Source organism: Aureobasidium namibiae (assembly GCF_000721765.1).
Source record: "Aureobasidium namibiae CBS 147.97 unplaced genomic scaffold scaffold_33, whole genome shotgun sequence".
In the NCBI taxonomy this organism is placed as follows: Eukaryota; Fungi; Ascomycota; class Dothideomycetes; order Dothideales; family Saccotheciaceae; genus Aureobasidium; species Aureobasidium namibiae.
In genome coordinates, this window is record NW_013581176.1 from 75,866 (window position 1) to 91,136 (window position 15,271).

At 49.0% G+C, this 15,271-nt stretch overlaps 5 protein-coding genes across 5 annotated transcripts; 3 read left to right on the plus strand and 2 right to left on the minus strand.

The window, feature by feature from the left end:
• Nucleotides 1-2,816: 2,816 nt before the first annotated feature.
• Nucleotides 2,817-3,563, plus strand: M436DRAFT_68349 (uncharacterized protein; the record flags this gene model as incomplete). The annotated part of the gene is made up of 3 exons (XM_013566961.1): nucleotides 2,817-2,927; nucleotides 2,981-3,303; nucleotides 3,368-3,563. 3 exons carry the CDS (start codon nucleotides 2,817-2,819, stop codon nucleotides 3,561-3,563), a joined length of 630 nt encoding a protein of 209 aa, XP_013422415.1.
• Nucleotides 3,564-3,885: 322 nt separating this feature from the next.
• Nucleotides 3,886-5,524, plus strand: M436DRAFT_68350 (uncharacterized protein; the record flags this gene model as incomplete). The annotated part of the gene is made up of 4 exons (XM_013566962.1): nucleotides 3,886-4,131; nucleotides 4,495-4,844; nucleotides 4,882-4,889; nucleotides 5,103-5,524. 4 exons carry the CDS (start codon nucleotides 3,886-3,888, stop codon nucleotides 5,522-5,524), a joined length of 1,026 nt encoding a protein of 341 aa, XP_013422416.1.
• Nucleotides 5,525-5,815: 291 nt separating this feature from the next.
• On the minus strand, nucleotides 5,816-7,470 carry M436DRAFT_58944 (triacylglycerol lipase; the record flags this gene model as incomplete). Its single annotated transcript, XM_013566946.1, has 2 exons — nucleotides 5,816-7,198; nucleotides 7,252-7,470. The coding sequence occupies 2 exons, from the start codon at nucleotides 7,468-7,470 to the stop codon at nucleotides 5,816-5,818; spliced, it is 1,602 nt and encodes a 533-aa protein (XP_013422400.1).
• Nucleotides 7,471-9,159: 1,689 nt separating this feature from the next.
• M436DRAFT_86603 (Six-hairpin glycosidase) lies at nucleotides 9,160-11,763 on the plus strand (the record flags this gene model as incomplete). Its single annotated transcript, XM_013566963.1, has 3 exons — nucleotides 9,160-9,230; nucleotides 9,286-9,471; nucleotides 9,519-11,763. The coding sequence occupies 3 exons, from the start codon at nucleotides 9,160-9,162 to the stop codon at nucleotides 11,761-11,763; spliced, it is 2,502 nt and encodes an 833-aa protein (XP_013422417.1).
• A 459-nt stretch (nucleotides 11,764-12,222) lies between these two features.
• On the minus strand, nucleotides 12,223-12,831 carry M436DRAFT_86604 (glycoside hydrolase; the record flags this gene model as incomplete). Its single annotated transcript, XM_013566964.1, has 3 exons — nucleotides 12,223-12,420; nucleotides 12,589-12,718; nucleotides 12,809-12,831. The coding sequence occupies 3 exons, from the start codon at nucleotides 12,829-12,831 to the stop codon at nucleotides 12,223-12,225; spliced, it is 351 nt and encodes a 116-aa protein (XP_013422418.1).
• Nucleotides 12,832-15,271: the final 2,440 nt, after the last annotated feature.

A 15,271-nucleotide genomic window follows, 5' to 3' on the forward strand; every position in this document is an offset into this window, starting at 1 on the left:
GACCTCTTGAGTTCTGGTCAACACAACGTCAAAAGCAGGCTTACCCTCGTCTCTCACGTATAGTCAGAGACCTCTTTACTATACTAGCAATGTTGGATGAGCCAGAGTGCATCCTCTCGAGCGACGACGAGATGATCACACCTCACGGAGGGCGGCTATCTGCACGAGCTATTGGAGAGGCTCAATGTGTCAAAAGTTGGATTGAAATCGGCATCACCACTAGCCTTGAAAGGTCCTTCGAAAACATAGCTATGTGCCCTATTGATATCGGAACTGAAGACTGGGACTGTTTCACCCTTTCTGTCGCCGACGACTATTATACCTATGACCAGTTCTGGAGTCAGAACTGGTCTGATCTATTCATTACCTACTCTGTGTGCAGCGTATTGGTCAGAGTAATTCATGGAATGGTAAATGAAACGTCTGCTTCACATGACGAGATGAACGACCGGACAGACGGATTGGAGCCGAAGTCGTCGCTGTATAGCTCGTCGTCGCTCTTGGAGGGGTGTATCGGTCGTCCGGTGATCAATTTTGTCCCTAAACAACTCACGTGACCCAATAGGGGCGACCTTCCGGACCGAAGTGTTGATATGATCCATGATCGCATCAGGTGGAGCCCTCCTAGCCGGTAGTATTATACCAGAAAACGTGAGCTCTTGCATGTCACGCTGCACAAAGGTTTTACAGGTCGGGAAGATTCTGCTTAACTCAGAGGTAACTTGGCTACTTTCACTCGAAGGTATTGCTGGGGAAAATTCGAGATCATCGGGAGAAAAGTTGGAAACTGACGGCCGACTGGAATCCTCGAGAATGGGCGGATGAATGGTCATGCTTCCTGCCAACCCCGAGTCTCGCCCAATCTTGTCAAGCGCCTGCTGGATCTTCTGGTCCGCCACCCGCTCCTCCACAAGTAGAGATAAAACCTTGAAGTTTCGATCCCTTGTTCATGCTGCCTATAGAGGAGTAGTGGTGGGTATCTTTTTTAGCGTGCCCTCGGGCGGAGACCTTGATTCCTTGACCATCATGCAGGTATGTACGGAACGCGACAAACGTGACGTAAAGTCACACGAGGTACCTCGGGATCCATCGTAGAGCAAGGCAATACCAGAAGGGTTGGATGGGTGGCGTTTAGAAGGGAGCCAGGGCGAGACAAACATGACGCCTTGCGACGAAAGCTAAGAGATCGCCAGAGATCGGCAATATAAACCGTAGGGCCATGACAGTATGTCGGAAGCGGTGAAGTCCATTAGGGCCAAATGTTCGACTTCTGGAACTCGACACCTGCAATTACATGCGTATTGAGATGACGAGGACTGCAGAATCTGCGGGTCTTCAGCTCCATCCTGTCGACAGAAGCAAATCTCGAACCCGGGGTACGCCATGGTTGATGCTTGCAAGCAAAAGCCAAAACCTTGGCACGATGCGATTCCAATACCATAATCATTTAGACAAATCAGCCAACGTTAAGTACATGATTTGCAAACCACGAATAGCATCATCATGCGAGCTGAAGCAATGTCATCATGTGACGTGTGCAGACCCTAGGGCTTGAAACAGATTTGGGGAAGAATAGGAACCTATCAGACGTGGAGAGGAGCAACGTGGCCACGTCGCCGTGTGCCATTGAGCGGCTCGGCAACAGAATTCCTAGCTTTGCACGGATAGTAGGTGCTCTCCGTGCTGCACCGAGCTGTGCCTCTGTCCTTCTTGGCAACGCTTGGATAACAGAATGTTGGGACCCTATCGAAGCATGCGTCCACAACAACAACCCGTAGCGAATAAGTCAGGAAATGGGTGTAGACAAGTGGCAATCTTAGCTCTCGAAGCTGGCTGACAGACCCACAGGAGTCATGAGACTCGTGTAGCTTGTACCGATCGTAAACGGACATGTTCAATAGAAAGCAAACAGACATATCGGATATGCCCGATCTAGACTACTCAAGTGCAGACAGCGGTTGACAGGGCCCCAGTGAATTGATGTGTGCATGTCTCGAAAATATCATCTGCGATATCGGATGACAAAAACCCATACGATACGGTGGTCAAGATGCCATGTTTTCCAAGACGCTAGATTGACAACGATTAGCATGAGTTCTCGAATCCTAAAACAGGAAGGAAGATCCTATGAATCGCATGCCATGTTGCCGGAATGATTCGTTGTTGAAAGTTTGTTATTCCCGTGGCTTGACGCGTCGAACCATGTCTTCGCCCGTGTTGGCAATTGTCTGGTTCAAGCCCAAGAAGTCAGTATCGATGGGACTGAGGAGCGTGAACATGGGTCTGTAAGCCTGGGTGGCCGTCTTTGCCTTCCACTTGTCGCCGTCTCCATTCTTATCATAGAATACTTTCCCACATCTCGGTTTTTAAAACGGTCCGGCCGACCTCTGCTGAGATACTTCGATTTAGTTGCGAGCTCATGGAATAGAAGATAGAATGTAAGGCGGAGCCAGCCCCTTCTCCACATTGTCAATAAAGTGACGCGTGGTGGAGCTTGCCGCTAACTCTGTACCATGAACCCAAAGTTCGGAACAGAGAGAAAATCAGGGAGATCGCGGGTAGGCCCTGAGAAGGCGTCTGGCGACCAGGCTCCGTGATAGTCGCGGATGCTACAATTGTTCATCGTAAGTGTGCTTCCACTTCTCTCCACTCACCCTAGAAGCCCCAACGCGAGAATGGATCGAGACTCTGATCATGGCTTTTCCTGCTATGGTAGCTTTAAACACATCCTGCCTCTTTCTGCTGAAACTCTTGTACACGCGACCTTCGTACATGGACAACATATTTTGGAAGTGGCTACAAGCATTCCATCAAACATGGAATACCAACAACCTTGTGTACCAACGAACGTCTGCCACTTTCCCGTATACACGATGCACGATCAGCAGTCTATGTACACACATCCTGTATGGCCGGGAGTTTCGGAGGTATGCAGGACTCGTGGCGGGTTACACAACATCCATACTCATACCGTGTCCAGTTCCACTATGGCTATGAGCAGCACACCCTTACTGCGCCAGTAGGCAACACCTCCACGCAAAATCCAGTCACATCTCCAGGCCAGATCGCATCGACTGAACAGGTTGTCGTGAACAGCCCAAACAGGTTGGTGGAAAAACGACAGAAGCAACCCTTGGCATATTGCAACGGTATTGCCGTTGATTGTGGGCGATCCAAATCCCCAGCGATAAGATTCGATTTCGAAGGACACTTGGAGTGTGCAGAACGACGTCGTGGCTCCGCAGCTGAGGATGAATCCCTGACGCCGACACAGCGTAGACGGAGAGCACAAAATCTGGCTGCGTATGTATCCGGGTCATCGACTCATGCAGAGTCCTCATCTGCTAACACGTCGTGGTGTTCATAGCCAACGAGCATATCGTAATCGCAGACGTCAACGAGAGGAAGAACTAGAAGCGCAACTATCAGCTTCGAAAGTGCGCAACGACTCTTTGGAGTCAGATATCAAGAGGCTAAAGCGCGAGCTGCTCCTGGCGCAAGATGAAAACAAAATCCTACGAAGCATCGTTCAAACTCAGCCACCGAGCAATGCGCTACCATAAATGACATGGTCTTAACAAGCTACTAGGTCTTCTACAAAAATGGTTTCTTCATCTTATCATGGCATCATTTAGAGCACTTGCAGGAGACCTGATGATTCCAAGCTAGAATCTAGCGACTGTCTTTTCCAGCGCTTAGTGAAAAGATTCTTGAGTCTCTCAAGAGTGACACTATATCTAAGGCTAGATATCATGAGCTAAGATCTATAGATGAGAATATTCAGCTATTTATCCACAAGTGTAAACATCAGACGACGGCAGTCCAACCCCAAGCGCCGATGAAAGAGAAAGAAGTGCAAGACCATCACGTACGATCGAGGACAATATGGAACTTCTGTTGCTGCAAAATGCAAGAACTAAGGAAAAAGGAAAGAAGGAAAGGGAAGACGGGGCACGGGCCGAGGAGAAGGAAAAGGAAGGAAGAGAGGAGATCAAGCAGCTACAAAACACGGTTACAACACTGGTTCTTGATCTCAAGAGCCTCCAAGCATCTGTCTCGACTTGGGGCTCCTGCAGTCGCGATCAGTACCCACAGGAAATACTGACTTATACGCAGATGTGGCAGCGCGAGGTATACCTCTACCGGACCCGAACCAGATCATCACCCCTACGCGATCTGCCACATTTAGGGTGTCCTTTAACATGTCTAAGCAAGTGGATCATCCGCCTATTAGGTCGTCACCAACGTCAGTAGGAAGATTCATTAGAAGCGCAATGAAAAGACAGCTCCCACTTAAGAAGCAGACATGATTATCGACTTGGAAAAAACCTTGACATGGAAGGACGCACTGGATCAGACTCCGATACTAGAACGAAGAATTGCATCTTCGCAGCAATCAGATCCAACAAAGGACTAAAGAACGTGGAGATCAGGAGATTTATGATAAGACACACCAACAAAGATGTCCACCTCGCATATCTCAACATAGACAAGGAGGCAGAAAAGATAGCGGGAAAAAATGCAAGCGACTGGATCGAGGTGTTCCTCAAAGGAGCAAACCTCATTGAACCCACCTGTTATCCGGTCAAGATTGACTTTGTCTCAAGAATCGATGCCACAGACCAGAACACGAAGGGGGTAAACGAGTGCGCAAAGCAGACATTCGAAGCAGAGAACCATATCGAGATAAAGCACATGAAGTGGTTAGGACGACCAAAGGAGAGCGCCGCCTGTGGGTCAGTAGTTGCCAAACTGGACTCAAGAGAACAGGTCGAGAAGCTGTTCTGGATGCAAGCTAAGGGTGAGGAGATCTTCATTTTCGGGAGCATGTTCAAGGTCGAGAAGTTCTATGAGAAAAAGAAACCTGCAATATGTCACTAGTGTCAAAGGTATGGTCACATGAGGAGAGACTGCAAAAGCGCACCTAGACGCGTAAGATGTGGAGAGGAGAAACACAACGGCTGCCACACGGACACACCAAGATGCGCCGACTGCGAAGGGGATCACCCTGCGTCTTACAACGGATGTTCAGAGTACAGGAAGCGAACGGAAAAGGTTAACAACCTCCGCCCTTATGCTTAGTACACTAAACATTCTCCAAGCAAATTTGTGGAAGAGTGCAGGAGTTCAGGATGCTTTATACACAACGCTGGTATCTGACACCTTGAACAGCAACAGAGGCCACCTGAGGATACCACCCATCGGTGTCTTAGAGGAAAGCGCAGAGTGCGGGTGCGGGATCGAAGACGAAACAGTAGCGCATGTCCTGCTACGGTGTCCTCGATGGACAGACATGAGGCAGGAAACAAGAGAAGTGGCGGGAACGAGATGGGGAGATCTCTCCTACCTGCTAGGAGGCTACAGCATGAAGAGGGAGTTGCGGACGGGAAAGCTAGTGGATGGCGCTAGGGAGAAGTGGGCACCAGATTTGGGCATGGTGAAGTCAACGATCTGGTTTCTTCTAGAGACAACTAGGATGGGAGCTACGTCGGCACAAGGTCAGAGCAGTCAGGAACAGGAGTAGGGGAGTTTCACATAAGACAAAGCAGCAAAGGCAGCGAAGGCAGCGACGAAGCAGTGTTCAGGACAGCTCATACAGACGACAAGACTGTCAATAGCTTACAATAATCAACCAACCAAACAACCAACTATATTGGGTAGGATAAGACTACATATCATCTACAAAAGGGGGCAGTAAATGATCACGATTATCTGTACAATCGTACAATCGTACAATCTCACACATCTGATACTCGTCCATCAAAGAAATGTCTCGCAGAATCTCAAATATCAAAAGGGGGGTTTTGCTCCTTCTCTACTGCTTGAGGTCTACAGCAACACTGCTGAGATATGCACACCTTTTCTGCTGTCTCTGATCCACCACCTCCATAGCAGTAGCATTAGTAACGAAGTGCAGTCTCTGCTTCTTCTGCGCAGTCCAAGCCCTCCACTCGGGACTGCCCTTCAATCTGTAAGTGTTAGGGTTATAGCTTCTGATGAAACTAATCCAGTATGCCTGAGTGATGGGAATGATGTTGGCGTTTGTGGTCGCATACGACGCCAAGGTAAACCCTTGAGTGTTGTTAGGACCCCAGATGGCACCGAGCTCCGTCGTGTGGCCTACACCGAGGCCTCTAGCTGCAAAGCCAGGGTCAAGAACGTCCCAGTGGAAGTTGTAGATGTCCTTGCGGGAGAAGTTCGAGGAGTAAATGTCGGTGATGGCGAGGCCCGGGCAGTTGAACAACATCTCGCCGAATACGTCGCTGACTTGTCTCCAGTATAAGCCTGAGTTGGGGAATGTGTTGTTAGGGTTGTTGGGGTACAGAGTGTTAATTTCACGGAGTTGTGAAGTGGTTAGCAAGGGGAATTGGTCCTTGATGAAGGTGTTGCTTTCGGCGATGGAAGATGTGTTTGTGGGGGTGAAAAAGGTGGCCTCGTTTGTGTCGTCGCCGTAGATGGCGGGCAGCTTAATAAAGTTACCTTTGCGGTAGGCCGAGAGTGTGTAGTCGGTTACGATGTCGCCGTCGAGAGTTGGGGAATACATGGTAACAGGAGGGTTCTGGGCGCCGGGAAAAGGCGTGTTGATGTTTTTGGTCTGCAGGAATGTGCTGTTGAGACCGCGTAGACAGGCCAGTGTGTCGTTTGAGTCTACGCAGCCGGTGCGGATGACGAGGTTGTCGTACATGAACTGAGACTCTTCCACGCTGAGCAAGGGGGAAAGAGCCTGGGATTCAGCTGCTGTGGCGTGGAAAAGGCCATCGTTGCGTCCATTGTGGGCTGTAAGGAGCAGAGTCACGGATGAGGCACCTGCTGATGCGCCACCAAGAACGACATGGTTGGGGTTACCACCAAACTTGCGAATGTTCTTTTGGACCCACTGCAGGGCCTTGATTTGATCTCTGATGCCATTGTTGGTGTTGCCTTCCTTGACAATCTCCTTGGAAGCGAGGAAACCATAGGGTCCCACGCGGTAGTTAAAGTTGACAACGATGATGTTGTGGTTGCTGGCTTCGATCAGACCGCTTCCATTGTAGTTGGCGTTCGAGTTTGAATTGAAACCTCCACCCTGAATAAAGAAGTACACAGGTAGCGTGTCTTCTGATGAAGCGTTTGTAGGTGCGTAAACGTTTATGAACAGGCAGTCCTCAGACGAGGTGTTGCTGGGAACAGCGCCAGTACCCAAACAAATGTCTCCAAACTGCGTAGTTATCAACAACCAATCTATCGATTTCATACACGGAAGTTACTCACAGTATTAGCTACGACCGTGGTCTTGTTCTGGACAGGATCAACCGGCGCCGCAAATCTTAAATTGCCAACAGGAGGAGCGGCATATCGCATACCCAGCCATTCTGTGATACCATTTGCCAACGGGACACCCTGATACTTAGAGTAACTCACATCCACTAATGGCTGGACAGCTCCAACGACAGATGCACACAGCAGTCCAGATATCAGAGTAGATCGCATATTTGAGGGAAGAAAAGAAGGAGAGTGGTACGCTTCCATACACGGCCGACCTGCTTGCCCTTTTATATGACTTACCACCTCAAGATATGCCTCATGGTGCGATGGCCCAGATGCAATCAGGGATCATGTACCATAGAGCACGCTCTGAGCGTCAAACCCAGTGGGGTCGAGAAGCGGGGTCAGTGCAGACGGCAGCAGAGTGTCAAGACACGGCAGATCGAGCCTCTCCACCGGGTTCATGAAGTGACAGTCTAGAAGTCGAACCCTCAGCGCGCTTCTGGCCACACAAAACCTCCCGACAAATAGAGTGCCTTTCTCGAGAACTAGGTTCGCCTGAGTTATAAGGGATGAAAGCGCGACAGTACGCTTTGTGCGCCTGAAATTGTGGAGCCGTTCAAGAAGAGTGCGGGAGTGCGGGGTGACCATTTCTCCACAAACTGAATTCCAAATCTTTTCACAGATTGGAACGGTGCCCTTATGGCCGAAAGTACAGATGAGAATCTGAGTATAGACCTGATCCAATGAAAAAATGTCTAATGCTATATCCTCTCGAACAAACACCTTAAACTAAGGTTAATCTTATTAGAAAGAAGAAAGACGTATAGAAAAGCAGACAACCATCTAGTAGAGAGGAGAGCAAGAAAGGAGAGACGAATGGGGACAATTTCAAGATCTCTATCCCTAGCTTCACTAGCGTCTTCTGTATACAATAAGATGGTAGGTCCATTAATCACTATACTATAGTCCCATGCGCCTAACGCGCCACTATAACCTCACTAACTAACGCTTAGAGTGTTAGATTTTACGTTGTTTAGACGTTTTCTTTAACTAAACTAGTTCCTTCTTTCCCATGTCATGTAGGAAGTTGCTCATGTCCGTTTTCAATTAGCTAGGGCTAGGCTTGTTCGCGCGTAAAGAAAGACTAAGTGGACTAGTAAGCCGTTCTAAGGACGATCGGCTTCTACCTCTACCATTAAGGATTAGAAGTGTAGAGTCACTCTGTATAAGAGCACATAGGAGTATAGGCGTTATTGATTAACTCAAGGTTTAAGATACCTTCACCCTCCTTATATAACCGAGTCTAACGTTTGCTATTGGTTGGAAAGCAGGTTGAATCCGGACAGATCATACCCCTTATGGGGTAAATAGCTTAGGAAAATCAAATCAATTCAATCAAATGAACCGGTTCTAAGGTTCGTTCCAACTCCTCTATAGCTCTACATACTAGTGGAGGAAGTTAGTTGTATTCACAACAGCAAATAAGGACGTCAATTGACCGATGGTCTGAGCGAAAGAACGTGGCGTCGGTCATCTTCTTATTACTCCATCTCACGCACTTTCGCAGTCATGAAGACGTCCAGACGTTGCACTGAATATGTTGAGGGAGCACAGCGGTGTTCCCCACATTGTTTCACCCAGACCCCGCAACTCAGTCTCCAGCTTTACTCTAACTTCTTTCGCGGCTCCACGTGCCGGTAAAGGAAAGTAAGTCGTGTCTGCAACGGCAGACAAGGACGGTAGATGGCCAGTGAGTTGATTGAATAACATGGCGTCGACTTGCTTTCGACTACAATGTCTTGCGGAGTTGGGACAAGCACTATTGCTCTCGAGCTCGTGCCAAGTGGTCAACCCTATAAAGTGTGATGTGCCCTCCAGCAGAAAACAGTTTTCTCACCTGGAACGATAGAGATGAAGACTTCCATTCCTTTACTGCTCGCCTCTGCTTTGCAGGCTTTGGCGGTTCCATCGTACAAACCAAAGTCTGTGGCAATGTTTGTGATGCTTCTATCCACACCCTGATTAACCGATAATTAGCTCCAACCATTTCTATCCCAGTGCTGTCGCTATCGGCAATGCTCCGCAAATCAAGACACAACCATTCGCTCCTTTCACCCTAAACTCGAAAAATCCCATCGCCACCTTGGACTATGGTTACGAGGTCGCAGGATATCCCTTCTTCAAGGTCACCGGCTTCGAAGGCAAAGTTCAGATCGAAGTCAAGTGAATCGTCCACCTTTGTTGCTCAAGAACGCCACTAACATACACAGATACACTGAAAACTTCAACGACATTAACTTGCCCTACTCTGACGGCCCTTTCCCGTTTGCTGAAGGCCTTTCAAACACCTACAGAGTCGAGACATTTGAAGTTTCCTGCACAGGACAGTTGGACTCATTCCTTGCACAGGGAGGTCAACGCTGGCAGACCATCCGCTTGCTCACTTCCGGCTCTGTCACGTTTGCGAGCGTTGGTTTCACCGCAACTATCGATGTAGTCGACTACGACAAGCTGCCTGGACGTTTCACCTCCTCCAATTCGCTGTACAATGAGGTTTGGAAGCTCGGTGCTAGAGCGGTTGGCGCGGCCTGCTTCTCGGCTGGTGCTTACAAGCCAAAATGGGAGATCTCATCGAGCAGCGGTGCTCTCGTCAGGGGATCCCGTGCTGGTCTTTCCTTGGCTGGAGATGCTTTCTCAAACTATAATCTCACCTTTTCAACCAAAATTCAACGTGGAAGCTTGGGATGGGCCATGGCTTACCCTGTGGCAAGCAGAACGGGTGGCATCCAACTTAATCTGGTTGGAGACTATCCCGCCGCTACTACCTACTCTAACGTAAATCGCACACTTCTACCCGCTAACAGCGTCGTTCTTGGATTTGGCTTCAGTCTTGTGAATCAGACTACAGTACCCTCCTACTACCTCGATACTTTCGAAGTTCCTTTCGATGTCAAGGAGGGTCAGTGGTACTCCGTATCTGCTGCCATGTACGACGGTAACTATCTTGCTGTCAAAGTGAACGGAGTCAAGATCTTCAACGTTACCTTGGACAAGTACTACACCAGCACCTCTGGTTCCATCACCACTGGCTCGTTCGGTTTCGGTGGTTGGCAGGATCAGGCTGCATATTTCAAGGATGTCAAAGTTGCTTCGAGCAATGGCACGGTCATTTACGCCAATTCTATGACTAATGCCTCTATCGTTCTGCCAGAATACGGTATGCAATCCAACACGGAAGCAGTCTGTCTCGATGGTGCTAAGCGTGACCGCCTGGTCTGGTTGGGTGACTTTTACCACGCTGCCGGCATCCTCGGCGTCTCGACATCTCGCTCAGACTACACGACCGGCACTCTACAAACGTTCCTTGACTGGCAGCTCCCTAGCGGCCAACTACCTTTGGACACTGCTATGGGATACCCCGGCTCTGCAACTTCTCAATTTGCTATATCGACACCTGATGGACCGATATACCCTCTGGAAGACTACCACATCCTGGGTCTCATCTCTTTTGGTTCATACATGCGTTACACCAATGATGTTACGTTTGCTGCCAAGAGCTGGTCGCAGTGGAAACTGGCCGTCAACTGGTTAGTAAGCAAGATTGACAAGTCTTCAGGACTTGTCACTCTTACGTTCCTCACTTTCATTGGTGACGGTAGTGGTCTGGCTGTCAATGCTGCCACGGTCCAGGCATTACGAGTAATGGCCGAGGTTGCAGCTTCAGTAGGAGATGCCGGCTCCGCCAGCTTGTGGACCGCCTCTGCAGATTCCCTGACTTCAAAAATTCAGTCCAGTTTCTGGCAATCCAACCTCGGCTACTTCTCAGACACCAAGTCCAACGCATCTGCCTACTCAGTATCGGGTCTGTCTTTTGTTATCACCTCTGGCGTAGCAACTTCCTTGCAAGCAACCTCGTGTATCAATGCGCTAGCCGAGCTCAAACTCAGCCCTGGTTACAAGGACTCAACCGCCATATCGTCATCCGGCCTTGTTACCATCTCTCCCAACACGAACGGCTTCCTGCTTTCCGCGCTTATGCAGTCGAACCGCACGAGTGAGACACGCTACTTGATGGATAATCTGTGGGCAGCCATGATCAACAATGACACCACCCACTCCGGCGCCTCCTGGGAGTACGTAGACACCAATCTCGAGCCCGCACTGTCGCGTTACACCAGTCTTTCGCACCCATGGGGTGGCGCAGCCACCTACATCCTGACCGAATACGTCGCCGGCATTAGACCCCTAACTTTGGGCTACAAGACTTGGATAATCGAGCCCGCTTACACCGGCTTTGACCTCTCGTACGCAAGTGCGCAGGTTAAGACTCCACATGGTACATTGAAGGTATCGTGGACCATTGCTCTCGGCAGGATTAATGCAGTTATCAATGCTCCGGCTGGCACTTCGGGAACCTTTGTGATCAATCGTGCTCTGGCCAACTGTACCAAGGCGAACACCGTTATCACAATTGATGGTGGTAGGTTGCCTAAGGTGATCTCTCTAGCATTATAGGGCGGGCGAGGGGTTTGTAAGTCAGCGACCGTAGAAGCTCTGCAGCTACGTGTTACGAGCTAGTTAAGCGTAACGGGTTTTACAACAATCATTACCGGATTTGGAATCCTGCTCTGAGGATTCCGCCAAGAACTGGGGATTCCACAGAGCACATAATGCCTCATGCACCCTGCTCTGTGCGATTCCTCGTTCTCCCTGCTCCCTCCAGACCACACAGAACAATAAAGCATACAGAGCAACATACATACACTCATTATCTATCAAGGTATATAGGTAGGCAGGGCATCACTACGAGGTCCTGCATTCAACTCAACTAGTTATTTCAACCGTCCCTTTGGCATACACTACTACACACTACTTGCTCCACTTGCTTGACACTACTAATGTTCTAGGTAATCCAAGTAGCGGTTCTTACTACCTCCAAGATTATCATTAGTACTATACTTACGTACGATTCCGCTATAATCGTTCGTTAATGATTGACATATAAACCCAACCAACGTTATAAGGCTTGTCGTGGCCTAGCTTGCGGTTCAAGTTCGCAGGGTAAGCGTTCTTGTCAGGATTACAGTACTCCAACCAGTCCAAAGCCTCGTCCAGTGTGCCAGTACCAAAATTCAGAGCAAAGTAAGGTTCTCTGCCAACGACCTGGCACCACTCAAAAACACATCAGTACCGGACTGGTTACTCTCTCCACCAAGCCGAGCGAGTTCCGATCTGAACGACTGTCAAGGGACAGCCACACTTCCTTGTTCGGTTATAACCTCACCCTGCGGGCCTCTGGTCTATAGGACCGATGCTATCGAGCCAGTGGTAAGTAGTTACAGATTTGCCGCCCGGATGTCTGGGGATCAGACAGTTGAAATCCTTGGAGGTTTCGATCACGTCCTTGCGGAAGACGTTCTCGTCCGATAAGGGGTTGCCGGGGTCGTAGACACCGCAGCTTCCCATGTGCCTTTTTGATATGTCAGTCACCTGTACTCGTATCGTCTGACAGGAGTCCAAGTCTGATTCTTTGATGCATCTATAGGATACATTGGCATACTCGGTGGACGCCTCCATAAACATTGTCATTGATCTTCACAATCTTTTCAAGATGATTGACTCAGACTACAGGAGTCTCGGAATCCGGCATCTTGGTAAAAGTGGCCATGTTTCTTCTGCTCGGAAAGTGACGATCTGATGGTTGCCGTACTCCTCGGACTCTCGAAGTCTATACAAGAACAAAGCAGCCAAGAATTGCTATTCACCACATGATCACAGCTCAGGGATGGAGCAAAACGATGACGGCCCACAGTTGCATCTTAGGGCTTCGGCGTCTCTCTATCCAGGCGTATAGCGAATGGCCTGATTCACAGCAAGATTCCTGGGATGTAGCCTTGATGTAGCATTTCGCCAATACAGGACGCTTCTTTACCCGTAGTTAGCCGCGAGGCTCCCCTTTCAGCGATCGAAGGTCGGATGATCGGAGGAAGGAGAGATGCATGAAGCATTCAGCATTCTTCGGAGTTGTCGGCTCTTGCTTGATGGGACACAATACGTCCTACCTGTGTGCCAACCTCTGACCCCGCGCCTACGGCATATTTGGGGGCAAGATACCATACATTTTAGGCGAGTATGGCCTGGAGGACTCGAGATCGCGCAAAGGATCTTCGATTAAGGTGAGCTTGCTGCTGAGCAGCCTTATGAAGACGGTGGATCTAGGAACCAGCTTTTCTGTGACAACAATGGGCTGCACCAGAGAAGATGCTGTTTGGGTAAGAAACCTGTGTAGAAAATGTCAAATGCCGACGGACATGCAGAGCGTGAGTACCCTTACCTCGACTGGTAGGGAGGCAAGAGTATAGTTCCAGTTTAGAGGCTCGCCCACTGCATGCTAGTTACTGCCTGCAGCCAGGCAACGTCCAAATATTGACCGACTTTCCTGCTCATTTAAGTCGGTAGCTGTATTCAGTCCAAATGAGCGCCACATGCAAGCTACGCTGGAGATCCTTAAGGCACTTCTAGCGAGGGATTTTCTGCGAAGCATGGAAAGGGTCTACAGGGTGCTTTAGAGAGGAGTAGAGGACGGACAAGTATAGGTTGAAGCATGCAGCTATGATGTGCAGGTCTTCTAGCAAATACGTCGTAATGGACACATGAAAACACTCAGAGAAGACACCAATGTAGAGTAACGCACAAAGGGAGTTTGCAGCTATGACGATCCAGGCTGGGTGGAATACAAAACACTTTTGTCGCTTTGCCTAGAATTAAGTATCCAGTATGGACGGCGGTAGTAGCGTCCGTGCTAGTGTCAGACAACAACGACCGCAAACGTCCTACCAAGTTAGCTCTCGCTTGACAGGTGTTCAACCCGATCTCACGTTGTGGTAGACCTCGTAACGTGCACGAAGCCAAGGCTGAGGCGTGCCCGTACGATTTCTCGGCAATTGAATTCGGAACAGACGCTTAGATGCGGCTCGGCTGGGTAGAGTTCAAGGGTCAATGCAAGTGCCTGACATCGACGACGGCAGAAGTCGATCATGTAGCCGAAGCTCGAACCCCCGGTCCCTCTTGTTTCGTAAGCCTGCGAAACGCGGCAATCCAAGCAGCGACCGACATCACGAGGCCCCGGTAGTCTCCCTCCACTCAATCCAAACAACTTTCAGGTGGCGTATCACCTAGTGAAACGATCCTGAGAAGAACGACCGGCTAGTTCGTCTGCGATAACGCTTCGAATAACGACACCTATATTAAAGCCCTTAGTTCTAAGTTCGAGTTCAATTACCTTAAGCGCCGAATCCGATTTATTAGTCATGTTATTAACCTTATTGCTCGATCTCTGCTTTTTGGCAAAGAACCAGAAGCTCTTAAGGAGAAGCTTACCTAAACTAATAATATTAAACTCTAGTGGAAGCGTACCCCCCTTAGTAAGATCTATACACCTAACCCATCGTTTTATATTAGTGTTATAATCCTGCCAATGACAGGGTCGCACAGCCTACTCTATTGTTCTCCGTACCTTAGCATAATAGAGCACCTTACATAAAAACGCTATATGCTCTACTCTGCTCTACTGCTCTACTCTATAGAGCACTATAGAGCATATAGAGCAACGTGCATACACTTATTATCTATTAGGTATATAGGGTTTTAGGGTTAGGGTTAGAAAAGACTTCTATTCTGGCTCTACTTAAGCTACACTTGCTCATCTAATTACCTAGGGTCTTTAGATTATATAAAGGAGAGAAGAAAAGAGGTAACATAGGAAAGTTAGACGTATACTAGTCTATCCCATACCCTAGCCAGGTTCTTGCTCGGAGCCTTACTAGGGTAGTTAAGATGTATTTATCTAGCCAATCCGAGGTGCTAGGGGTAAGGGACTTCTGGAATTCCTTATAGGTTTGTGAGGTTTCCTTTCCTAGTAGGCCCCCCTGGCTTAGGATAAACGGTTTAAACGCTTGGCTAAGGATGCGGTATTTAAGTTTCTTAGCCTTTTCTGCTGTGGATAGGGTGCCATAGGGGTCCT